The 11,360-nt window shown below is 44.6% G+C and overlaps 5 protein-coding genes and 1 non-coding gene across 6 annotated transcripts in view; 4 read left to right on the forward strand and 2 right to left on the reverse strand.

The window, feature by feature from the left end:
• Positions 1 to 1,411: 1,411 nt before the first annotated feature.
• On the reverse strand, positions 1,412 to 1,484 carry Pmar_PMAR024065. Its single transcript has one exon. It is a non-coding gene; the product is annotated as a tRNA-Arg (tRNA).
• Positions 1,485 to 2,277: 793 nt separating this feature from the next.
• Pmar_PMAR024066 (60S ribosomal protein L7, putative) lies at positions 2,278 to 3,714 on the reverse strand. The gene is made up of 4 exons (XM_002775798.1): positions 3,413 to 3,714; positions 3,237 to 3,362; positions 2,842 to 3,004; positions 2,278 to 2,602 (listed from the first exon to the last, which is right to left on the reverse strand). Exons 1-4 carry the CDS (start codon positions 3,689 to 3,691, stop codon positions 2,406 to 2,408), a joined length of 765 nt encoding a protein of 254 aa, XP_002775844.1. The 5' UTR covers positions 3,692 to 3,714; the 3' UTR covers positions 2,278 to 2,405.
• A 678-nt stretch (positions 3,715 to 4,392) lies between these two features.
• Pmar_PMAR024067 (conserved hypothetical protein) lies at positions 4,393 to 4,845 on the forward strand (the record flags this gene model as incomplete). The annotated part of the gene is made up of 4 exons (XM_002775799.1): positions 4,393 to 4,445; positions 4,495 to 4,591; positions 4,636 to 4,701; positions 4,750 to 4,845. The coding sequence occupies 4 exons, from the start codon at positions 4,393 to 4,395 to the stop codon at positions 4,843 to 4,845; spliced, it is 312 nt and encodes a 103-aa protein (XP_002775845.1).
• A 1,113-nt stretch (positions 4,846 to 5,958) lies between these two features.
• On the forward strand, positions 5,959 to 6,241 carry Pmar_PMAR024068 (hypothetical protein; the record flags this gene model as incomplete). The annotated part of the gene is made up of 2 exons (XM_002775800.1): positions 5,959 to 6,079; positions 6,124 to 6,241. Coding segments are annotated over 2 exons (239 nt in total), but the record flags the coding sequence as incomplete, so codon positions are not given.
• Positions 6,242 to 6,572: 331 nt separating this feature from the next.
• Pmar_PMAR024069 (hypothetical protein) lies at positions 6,573 to 7,901 on the forward strand (the record flags this gene model as incomplete). The annotated part of the gene is made up of 5 exons (XM_002775801.1): positions 6,573 to 6,614; positions 6,660 to 6,745; positions 7,294 to 7,418; positions 7,500 to 7,546; positions 7,869 to 7,901. 5 exons carry the CDS (start codon positions 6,573 to 6,575, stop codon positions 7,899 to 7,901), a joined length of 333 nt encoding a protein of 110 aa, XP_002775847.1.
• A 1,385-nt stretch (positions 7,902 to 9,286) lies between these two features.
• The window catches only part of Pmar_PMAR024070 (hypothetical protein), a gene marked incomplete at both ends in the record, with an annotated part of 3,378 nt that continues 1,304 nt past the window's right edge, over positions 9,287 to 11,360 (forward strand). Inside the window, 4 exons of the mRNA XM_002775802.1 lie at positions 9,287 to 9,392; positions 10,295 to 10,419; positions 10,465 to 10,542; positions 10,870 to 11,022. Coding sequence (XP_002775848.1) covers positions 9,287 to 9,392; positions 10,295 to 10,419; positions 10,465 to 10,542; positions 10,870 to 11,022 — 462 coding nt within the window. The remainder of the gene's footprint in view (positions 9,393 to 10,294; positions 10,420 to 10,464; positions 10,543 to 10,869; positions 11,023 to 11,360) is intronic.

Genomic DNA, 11,360 nt, shown 5'->3' on the forward strand with positions numbered 1-11,360 from the left:
TGTCGAGGGAAATCGATATCATGGATATGAAGTATATCAATATACCTTTCCATATAATTTAGCATACGTGTTGAAATCGCACCTCAGAACACTAACTTCTACTAGTAAAGTATATCTGCAACTTGACGCCTAATCTAATCCAGCCAAAACTGACCAGCACAAAAGCGCCCAAATAAGGTGTAAAACCCGCCATTCAGGGAGCCGTCACAGCTCAAGACATACTAGCAGGTTTGTGCCTCCAAATATGGGACCCGAACATGGAGGGATACCATTGTGAAAGATCTTCTTTCTGTTGATGTATAGAATTAGGTAAGGCGCGGAGGTATAGATATACTTCCCCAGTAAAAGTTAGTATCCTGAGGCAAGATTTCAACACATGTATGCTAGGAATGTGTGGAGATAATTATTAACCACGACTATTATTACTTCGTGACCACGACCTATTACCTCATTACCTTTTACCTAAGGTAATAAGATCTCATGACCTTATGACTATTATTACCACCGTTACCTACCTTTTCGACTTCTCATTAACTACGAAGAGCTAGGCCCTGAAACTTGGAGGTTATATCACGTGAAGCATAAGAGCATATCCCCCCACCCCGAGTCGCAAGATGGTACTCGTTGAGATGACTGACCACGAATCGAGAAACCGGATTTGCTAAGAATATGTGGAGGAGTGTGTGTGTGTGTGAGTTCAAAGTTCAACGCCGACAACACGGCTTAGTTAGACTCGCATCGATGCACATTGGTTCGCGAGGGATCAGTTGGAGGAGTGTTTTATGCGTTGTGTACATATACAACGTAGAACTCGTATGTGGACGCATGAGAACCAATTGTGAACAGAATCCAATGGAGTACCCATGGAACAGTCCATGCAAGGTAGCGACCGGCCGATGCATTTCAAGGAAGCAGAAATTCCGTCGAAGATTTTATGCGCCGTACCTACTTGAGCTCCAGCTATCCGTGGCGGATCAATTATTTGCAATTCGCGACTCTTAGGTGGCGCGCGAGTGTTCCATCAAGCAAACGTGAACCCGGCAATTGATAGTAATCATGCTCATGGTCCAGGGTTGAGGGATGGAAGCCTACGCGTTATGGCAAATTCATAACTTGCCTAAAAATGGTATCAGAATCTTCACTTCATGTTGGCGCAATTTCCATCGTACGACAGTGCTGTAACCGTACGATTGGTACCACCAAAGCGTCGGGATAGGTGCTGTTCATCCACAATCCTGTGTTTGCCTCATGTGAATGTCCCAACAATCAGTCTCGTTGGCGCGACATAGTGTAAAGGTTCGAATAATGAAATACGGGGACGAGCCGTGTTTCAGATAGATCGTCTGTCAAGCAGCAGGGTTCACACCATGCTCGGAATAACCAATCTTCAGTTTCAGAAAAGCTGCAACAGTACCCTACCCGAGGATCGAACTCGGAATCTCCACCTTAGGAGGGTGGCGCCTTATCCATTGGGCCAGCAGGGCAGTGAGTGTGATGAACACATACCGATCCCGCTTTTTCTGAGGGAAAAAGTAAACGAGATTATTGTTCAACTATCAATATCGGTTCACGAGATCGATAGTTGAACAATTGAACAATCGTATTCTGTTCTGTGATGGCCGAGATTGAGCCAAGGCTACACTCCGCAAGGGGACCGCAAGAGGTTTGCACAATTCAATGTGGCATCGGATACCTAGTCGATCTTACGTATCGGATAACGTCTGTTCTGGACTACTGGAACGCACCTTATACCATGCTCAAGGAGCAAGAACCCCCCGATAGAGACTATTACGCACAGCTTTACCGCTGAGGAAATGCTACATAACAAGAAGTGATCCACAGCAAGCACATTGAAACTACTACTATTCCCAGAACTACCGCAGCCAATGAACGCTTCACGTTGCTATGACCGCATCACATGCTACACATATAGTCATCATGTCCTTTACCGAAAGGAGATCGAAACATGCCAATCTCCTACAGTTTCCACGCATTCATCACCTCAGCAAGGGTTCACGAGACTCAAGATAACTAAGACGATCAAACAAACCGGATAAATGTCAACGACAAGTCACTATATTGAACATTAACACCCGAATCATCCGCTTCAAATAAAACGACGACTGTAAGTTTCATTTGGCATGGAACTCCACAGTGCAACGAGAGTAATCGAACGGTCCACTATGAAATGTCACTCATACTTCGCTAGACCCTCAACGTTCAACCATTGACTTGTACCAACAAGTTATAACTAGACTGAACACAATGCCAAAACTAGTCCCAAGCGGCTACTCAAATAGGCTCAAATCGAAACCTCCATATCTGGCTATGCGACGTCTGCGGTAATCAGACGACGAAAACCTCAATGGCTGATGGCGAATCGCTTGTAAGTGTGATCGACTAGCTTAGTTCATCCTCTTGATGAGGTTGTTCATGAACTGCTCGCGGTTACCCCAGTCACCTCCGCGAAGCTCGTTGAAGCCGTGACGCTTGCGGATGAAGCCACCCTTGGGGGAAGAGAGCTTGAAGGGCCAGAGGAAGTTGTTGGCCTCCTTGAAGTGGGGTCCGACAGTGTAGATCTCGTGAATGAGATCCTCCATACCTGAAAGAAAGTCCAGTAATAGACGTTGTGAAATACATGGTTCACGAGGTTGGATAGTTATTCTATTCACAGCTAGACGTGTGCGAGGATCATGAAGCCCACAGTACCAAAGGGTAGAGGGGTGATTACTCCACGGTCAATCTACGCGCATCCGATTAGAGTTCTTCCCTATTGTATAAGAGAGACTCTTGCCCAGAGAGATACGCGAATACACAACCATGCAGACACGCCCTACTTACCGTGGATGCCAAACTGACCGAGCTTCTCATCGATGAGCTTGTTATCGTTCAAGGGGATGCGAGACTTGTTGATCTTGCCATAACCTCTCTTATAGATGAGCTCACGGACAGTGGAAACGCTAGGGTAACCGAAGGCAACATAGGGAGCAACGGTACGGAGCATCTGAGGAAGCATTAACATAATTTGATCACACCATGAGAGCACATCGATCAGATATGTATGGTAGTCATCGTACTCAAGTGGCACAGGTCCACATAGTGATGTACGGAAAGGCCTCATCCCTCAGGGAATCACTGACCCTTGGCTATCGCCAGCCCGGACCCACTTGCGTGGTATCCAGGAAGCTGGGAGTCACCAAATACCTGATGTGCTCATGGAGAGCTCAGGTTTGTACCTGCATCATAGGTCCGTTGACCTTGACGAAGACGCCGTTGTTCAACTGGCGAAGACGCAAGAGTTGCAGGATCTTGCGGGGCTTGGGGGCGAGCTTGTTGATACCAGCAAGACGGACGACGAAAACCTACAAGGAGATAAGTCCAAACCAGCAAAGAAAAGAACCTCTAATCTTACGAGCTTCTCCTCGGGCTCAACGAAGTAGTTGCCGAACTTCTTAGCCTCACGACGAAGGCCAATAAGGCGGCGCTCCTCAGACTTGTACTCCTTCTGGTACTTCAAAGCACGAAGCTTCAAGGCGTTCCTGGAGGCACGGTTAGTCTTCTTGTTGGCAGCAATAGCAGCGAGCTTCTGCTCCTTGAGCTGGGCCTGGGCCTCGAGCTTCTTAGCACTGCGCTCGGGGACGCGGGTGCCCTCAGTAGGGAGGTTGGATGCGAGGAGATATCGATCAGCCATCTCTTGGGATAAAGGTGCGACTTGTTCACCTGGGCCGGCCGACCATATATATCGATCACGCTAAGGACATGCAAGAAAGCGCAAGAATGGCAAGCCAGTCAGACCATGAGAAAAACGCGCGCGCCCAAAAAATGCCGGTCACTGAAGAGGCAACTTTAACGTGTTAAAATCGATTCTGGAACGGCTCTTAGAGATCCCAATGGAGAAACTCGCCGAGACGGGCCTGAGCGTTTTTGATAGTGGAGCTCAGTGTGGTGAAAATTCGCAGATGGTCAACCATATGTGTTGGTGACAATATGAAATTTCTGAGGAAATTTTGGGAATTCTTGCTGGTTTCTGTATGCTTCTAACCTGACTGGTATATGAAGTCCTATAATTAGTGAGGAAACTCCTGAGCTCAGCTGAGGAAAGTGAACATGTATCACAACACTGGTGGATCCTGCTGGAAGTACTGACTACCTTCAGTCCTCAACTAGATCTTTCTGATGAAAACACTGACAAATGTGGGTTACTCTGTGCTCTTATTTGTATCCCAAAGAGCACAAGCTCGCGTTCCCGAAGTAGTCGCGTTTGGAGTGAACAAATTGGGTCAGCCTGGGCCTCAAGTGAATCTTCGAGATTGGACCACAATTCAGTTCCATAGTAGTTGCGGGCGTTTTTAATGGACCATCATGACGTCATATTTATACAAAAGCACCATCATGGGTTACTTGAAAAAGTACATCCGTGGCCTCGAATATGATCAAGTCTCGGCGTAACAATATTCCGCTTTATTCTCCTACCACACCTTTGGTCCTTCTCAGGTCGCTCATGTCAGGCGAGATCACTCTGCACGCATTCGAGCTCGAAATCGACGCTATACGGGAATGGGTTGACACTATCCTACCGTACACGACTGAAGTATGACCAAATGCTACCATAGTACTGTGTCATCGGCCTCGCAGATCACTCGAGCGTACTGCAGTATGGCCGTTGTCAAGATACCGTGGACTCAGATCCGGTATAAGCCAGTAAGCTGTGCCCTTTGGGGTCGTTGGATTAGTCCCATCATGGCGTAGGTATGCATAACCATACCATCACTTGAGCTGGACTGTACAGTGCATGATATGTATGATGATGTTGAATGGAACTGCAAGGTGGGTGAAGAGGGGTAGCATGCTTATACTCTTACTACATGTATACTCCAAGTCATGGTTAACTCGGATATGAGCAACTTCGAGTTTACTTAGTAGTAGTAGTAGTAGTAGTAGTAGTAGCAGTAGTAGTAGTAGTAGTAGTAGTAGTAGTAGCAGTAGCAGTAGCAGTAGTAGTAGTAGTAGTAGTAGTAGTAGTAGTAGTAGTAGCAGTAGCAGTAGTAGTAGTAGTAGTAGTAGTAGTAGTAGTGGTAGTAGTAGTAGTAGTAGTAGTAGTAGTAGTAGTAGTAGTAAGACGACTTCAAGTGATTACACCTGTATATTTTGATATTGTAACTAGCTATCCTTGGTGTCCTAATATGGCTTCTGAATATTAAATTCACTCGAGTAATATTGGTAGGTTGCCTTATCACAACGAGAAGCTCTATTGGAGCAGCATATCAACTCAGCAGTTAGTAATATCGATGATGAAGCTAAGAGGAGTTTGCGGCGGAATACTGAGCTTGGCTGGTGGGACTTCATAACGGCTGGTCTACAGTTGAGGATTGAGAGCGTATCGATTAACATGTAGTAGTTCTGCAGAGGAAAGGAGATGAGGGAACTTGACAGATTCACTCGATCGCCGTCGCGTATCACTGGGATGGATGACAATGCTGAGCCAACCAAGAGTCCTACCAGAGCCTTCAAGATATTCCTACAAGGCCTTTTCATGGCACCGTGTATGCAGCAAGGCCCAGTAATGAATGAACTTGAGTTGCGGTATTTCCTACGAGAAACCCAAATCAACTCGGAATCGCGCTGAGGTTGATGTCGTTGTAGTGCAATGGAGTTTAACCCTAGTGATATGAAAAACACCAGTGGAAAACATAGTTCATGACTACTACAGGCCGCGAATATCGCGTTTTTTCACCAAGTTTTACGCCACTTCGCGTAAAACGGGTGAAACTCCACTGTATGTCACATACATATGTATATTTGGAGTTTTAGAATGTATGTTCGCTTATCTCAGCTGGGCTCAGGAGTTCCTTCACTGGAGTTCAAAATGTCCAGAAACCAACAATATTTTCCAAAATTTCCCCAAAATTCTCATATTGTAGTTGATCGGAAAATGATGTGTCGCTTTTCGTGTGTTAGTTTTTGGAGCCCAGTTCATCTGAGGAGTGGAGCCGCTTGTCTTACGTTGACTCTCCCCAGGATGCTTTCCAGTTTAACAAGGAAAGGAGCTTCTTGCGAACTATGCGTCTATACACCATAAGTAGGAGGTCCCGGGTTCTAACCGCGGCGAGGACATCTTTTCAGACAGTCTATCGGTGATATGCGCTATCACTGGGGAGTCTCTGGTCGAGCACACTGGCGGGATACGGATAAAGCACCGGTCTGAGAGTATCGCGTTGGAGAGGGGCACTCATGGAAAACGGTAGTAGTAGCAGCAAATACAGTGGAGGTTCACCCGTGATATGAAAAACCTATTTAACGACTACTGCATATCACCGCGAATTTCGCGTTTTTCACCGAGTTTTACGCCACTTCACGTAAAACAGGTTTCTCCAGTGTTTTTTGATCTCTTGAGGTTGAAATTTCCAGGAATAGAAGTAGAATTTTCAGTGTAGAGAAAATCGAGCTGAATCGATCCAAGGTGACGCTTCGGAATGGACCTCTCTCGATCGAGTTGACGATGCAACGTGACGTACTGTTAAATGCGGCGTTTTTTTAGATGGTCTAAATTGCCTTTCACTTGTGGTGGAGGTATGTCGATATGGTTGGATGAACTCAAGGTTAAGGGCGCTAAGGTAGGCCTCGGGTTCGGAGGGCTCTGGAGAGTGCCTTATGTTCAGTCCACTGTGGGGAAACTGTATAATATTCTCAACGATCTAACACAACCGACTTACATTCCGATTGATAATCTGCCTAAGAACGCCAGGTAGTAGTAGTAGTAGTAGTAGTAGTAGTAGTAGTAGTAGTAGTAGTAGTAGTAGTAGTAGTAGTAGTAGTAGTAGTAGTAGTAGTAGTAGTAGTAGCAGTAGTAGTAGCAGTAGTAGTAGTAGTAGTAGTAGTAGTAGTAGTAGTAGTAGTAGTAGTAGTAGTAGTAGTAGTAGTAGTAGTAGTAGTAGTAGTAGTAGTAGTAGTAGTAGTAGTAGTAGTAGCAGTAGTAGTAGTAGTAGTAGTAGTAGTAGTAGTAGTAGTAGTAGTAGTAGTAGTAGTAGTAGTAGTAGTAGTAGTAGTAGTAGTAGTAGTAGTAGTAGTAGTAGTAGTAGCAGTAGTAGTAGTAGTAGTAGTAGTAGTAGTAGTAGTAGCAGTAGTAGTAGTAGTAGTAGTAGCAGTAGTAGTAGTAGTAGTAGTAGTAGTAGTAGTGGTAGTAGTAGTAGTAGTAGTAGTAGTAGTAGTAGTAGTTGTTGTTGTTGTTGTTGTTGTTGTTGTTGTTGTTGTTGATGATATGGATGTACTTTGATGAGTTCTTCAACGTCGTAGGCATCTACACTACTCATGGGTTGATGGGAATGCGTTTAAAAGCATGGCATTAGAGATAAGGAAACAACAGCAACGAGCTCGGAGTAAAAGGGCGATGAATGATAAAGTCGATGAGGCTAATGATGGTAGTAATGGGAGTTGGAAAAGGTGTGGTATGGGATGTACTCTCTGGAGGGAGGGGTCTTGGTGTGATGTGTTTTTCTCAGCTTACGGAGCTCCTTTTAAGGACGAGGTGGAGAGCAGCTTACCTAAGGTAGTAGTAGGGCGCGGGGGTTTTAGGTCAAATTTGGGATTTTGTGTAACGAGTTGTTGAATGCAATTGCATAGTTTGATCGTGATAGAAATTAACAACCACAACAGAGGATGAGAAATTTATGTGCATGTTGGTATCTGCTGCTGTAGGGTGATACACTGGAGTTTCACGACCCGTTTTACGTGAAGTGGCGTAAAACTCGGTGAAAAACGCGGTGATACGCAGTAGTCGTAGAGTATGTTTTTCACTAGTGTTTTTCATATCACTAGGGCAAAAGTCTACTGTTGAACCATTCTCTGGTTGTAAAGTTGAGCTTTGACAGTATGGCAAATATTTGCTCATGATGACAAAATAAAATTCTGAGAAAATTCTCATTGATCTCTGTACATTTCTACCCCGCATGGAAACTTCAAGCGGTGAGGAGGCTCCTGAGCTCAGCTGAAAAAAGCGAACATATATTATTACCGTCACTTCGTTATGGTGTTGCTAGTGCCGAAGCAGGTCCCGGAATATGAAACAGTGGTTCGCCCATATCGGCATGATTATAAGCATCCGTCGAATCCTAACGAGGTATGTCAAAGGAATGCAAGTGGCGAATGTTATGAGGGGTGGGTCGGCGTAGGTGATGAAGAGCGCTTCGCACTATAGTAAGAAAATGTTTAAAGAATCTAAGAAAATGGGAAATGCTATGATGGGACAAGTATTGAAGAACGCGAGTAAGAGTCAGAAAACGCTCCAAAAGGCGACTAAGGTGAGAAGGGTATCTAGAGGTTGATACCACTCCTCGTTGAACATTTGTTTCCATCGATGATGTGGCTGTATGTGGCTCAGTCGGTGATGAATCCCCAAGCAGCGGGGGCCTCTTCTCATAGAAGGAGTAGTCATCATGCTAAGGAAGAGGAGGGCCTTCCTGGCAGTAGGAAGGAGTCGGTGGTTGATGATGAGGAATTTTCATCGACCCCACCGACCTTATCGAAGGAGGGCACGGCAGTTGGTCCGACTACTACAGCGGACGCCGATGATGAGATTATAGTTGTACAGGAGGGGACGTCACCTGATGATGAACAATGTAGTAAAGGGCGGAGCGAAGCGATTCATATTTTTTTTGGGAATTTTTAGTGGTGCGAGGAGTGTCGAGCTTCAGTGATGCCTCTTCTGAGGGGGAGAGGAGGCGACGGAATTCGTCATCGGGAGAGTCTTTCCAAGATGCATGTAGTGACCATGACGGATCTGGTGATGAAGGTGTGGACGATGCTGAAAATGGTAGCGCTGGGATTTGAACCTGCGACCTGCGCCCATCTCGGCAGTCGTTTTAGAGAGAGAGGCTAATGAACGGTATGCGTCATATGACGATCGTGCTGGTGGAGTGAATGCATCGAAGAGGCAATCGGAAGATGTTGAAGGGTTTGCCTTATGGAGTGATGAGGGCGAGATGAAGGGTAGGGAAGATGTGTGTCTGGGTTTGGCAACTGAGCTCGAGAATTTTCATCAAGTTAACAGTTGAACGGATATTCAAAGATTGCGCCTATTCTCCACGTTATGAAAAATTTACACACGATTCTACAGCAGAAGTGCCAAGGAGAATTTTCCAACTTTTTTCTGGCAAATTCTCTATTGTCAGCAGTATGTGTAGTTGACCATGTGCATATTTTTATCGGAAAAAAATCTCGCAAAATGATCGATTTCGTAGCAGCGACTGAGTTCGACTCCGGTTCACGTTCAGGTGCAGACTCGATAAAAATGTCAGAATTGCGTATTCTCGATAAAGTCTGTGAAGTGCGATTCAACCACTACCATATCAACGAACTAGTAGTGGAGATAGCTGAGGAAGGTCCTGAGGATTCTGGTGGGCTCAAGGGTCTCATCACAATTCCAAGCAGTGTGTTGGCTGAGCATGTTTTGGCAAGAAATCGCACCGTGCCTCCCAGTGAAGAAAAATTAAATTGCATCCTGACCAACACGTCGGGGTGACGCCCTAAATTCATGGCTACCACAAAAAAATACTATGATTCCCCATTTTCGGTTCGTATGCTATTTCCACACAGGGAAAAACTTCAAGTAAAGTGTTTTTTTTCGAGCAGATAGTAGTAGTAGTAGTCATCCTCTGTGAGAGGTGGCTAGTAGGGGCTGGTTCCATCAGACGTTCTGCCTTTTGGGCCCAGCCTCTGGGGGTTTTTAGTTTGTATGGTCATGCGAGTCCCACAGTATCCTTCTGAGGGCCACACCTCTTAAGGTTCTCCATAATTGGGTTTTCCCCCCACAGGCTGGTAAAAGCGTCACAAAAAAGATATTAGTGATAATCGATATTTCAAAGCTTATTTATTCGTTTTTAAGAAAATTATGATATTTTTCTTTTTCAACTGCTGTTGTTTTCAATTTCAAATTGGTTTTTATGCTCTCCGAATATCTGTCTTCGCGCTCCTCGTGGCGAACGAGCTTTCAAAATAGGAGTGTTTGAATTTATGATTTTTTTGGGAGGGGGAACCGGACGGGTTATTTGTCTGTTACTATCATTGGAGTTTCACCCTAGTGATATGAAAAACAGTAGTGAAAAATGAATTTAACGACGAATGCATATCACCGCGAATATTGGGTTTTTCGTAGAGGATTAGGCCACTGCACGTAAAACGGGTGAAACTCCATTGAATTTGGAGTTTTTAAGTGATTAAATAGTAAAGCAAGAATACTTGAAGTAATTTGAATTTTCACTTTAGAGAAAATAGGAAGGGTTTTGTTGCTCTATTGTAGATGATATAACGACACGGTTCCTCTTTCGGGAGTACGACCAGACCTCGCAGAATGAGAACGCCTATGGGAGGCCCCAGTTGGTGATGGTGGCATGCTTCGCTAGCCAGTCCGAGAAGTTTATACAGGTAAAATTAAATGTAGATGGTTTGCATTCACATGGTTTTGATCAGATTGCCAAGGCGCTTTGTAGTCGAGTATTATGTCCATTCGAGGCGGTAGCGTCTACGAGCATCATCACTACTGGTCAGGTAGTGTGAAGTGAAGGGAAGCACTATTTTCGTCGGGGTTTTCGTAGGGTAACGTTGATATGGTATTAGTATTAGGAGAGGCGGTTGATAAATATGCACATGTGAAAATTCTGAGGAAATTTTGGATTTTTTTTTCTGATTTTTGTACATTTCTACTCCAATTCGTGTTAACTTTTATTACTAATGAGGAAATTTTTCAATTCAGGTGGAAAGAAGCGAACATATATTTTAACACTAATGAGCCTTACTAATTTATATTGGTATTAGTTGAAATTTGAGAATCAGCATCATACTTATCTTGGTCGTATTTGCTGGCGTTTCTTTCAGCTCCTTCTTGAGAGAGGTTCTCGGTGGGTTCTGAGGACCCGTCTACCGAGTCATCATCCGGGAGCACGGGGGGAAGGTGTAGAGGCTGAGGAGGATCAAGTTGCGAAGAAAAAATGGAAAGGAATGACGATCAAGTGGCGAGCGAAAAACCAGGTAGAGTTTGTACACAATTTGAGGAGGGGATGTTGTCGTAGTAGTTATGGTTGAAACATATAATATATAAGTGATAGATATTGGCAAACTAAAGTATGTCATTCGATCGTTGTATGAGTGCCTTTCATAGAATGGAGAACGTCTCCTCCGAATTTCTCGTGGCTAGTTGGTGTATATCATTCGTTTTATTGGAGTTTCACTCGTTTTACACGAAGTGGCGTAAAACTTGGTGAAAAACGCGATATTCGCGGTGATATGCAGTAGTCGTGAAATATGTTTTTCATATCATTAGGGTGAAACTCCATTACTATTCACGGAGTTGTAAAATGTATGTCGAA

Source organism: Perkinsus marinus (genome assembly GCF_000006405.1).
Source record: "Perkinsus marinus ATCC 50983 genomic scaffold scf_1104296955314, whole genome shotgun sequence".
Classification (NCBI taxonomy): domain Eukaryota; phylum Perkinsozoa; order Perkinsida; family Perkinsidae; genus Perkinsus; species Perkinsus marinus.

Excerpts from the sequence above, each read along its gene's own strand:
- Pmar_PMAR024066 (XM_002775798.1), bottom strand. The coding sequence starts at position 3,691 with ATGGCTGATCGATATCTCCTCGCATCCAACCTCCCTACTGAGGGCACC. Across the intron at positions 3,363-3,412 it reads TTGAGCCCGAGGAGAAGCTC|GTTTTCGTCGTCCGTCTTGC; the intron begins GTAAGATTAGAG and ends ATCTCCTTGTAG. Across the intron at positions 3,005-3,236 it reads TCAACGGACCTATGATGCAG|ATGCTCCGTACCGTTGCTCC; the intron begins GTACAAACCTGA and ends ATGCTTCCTCAG.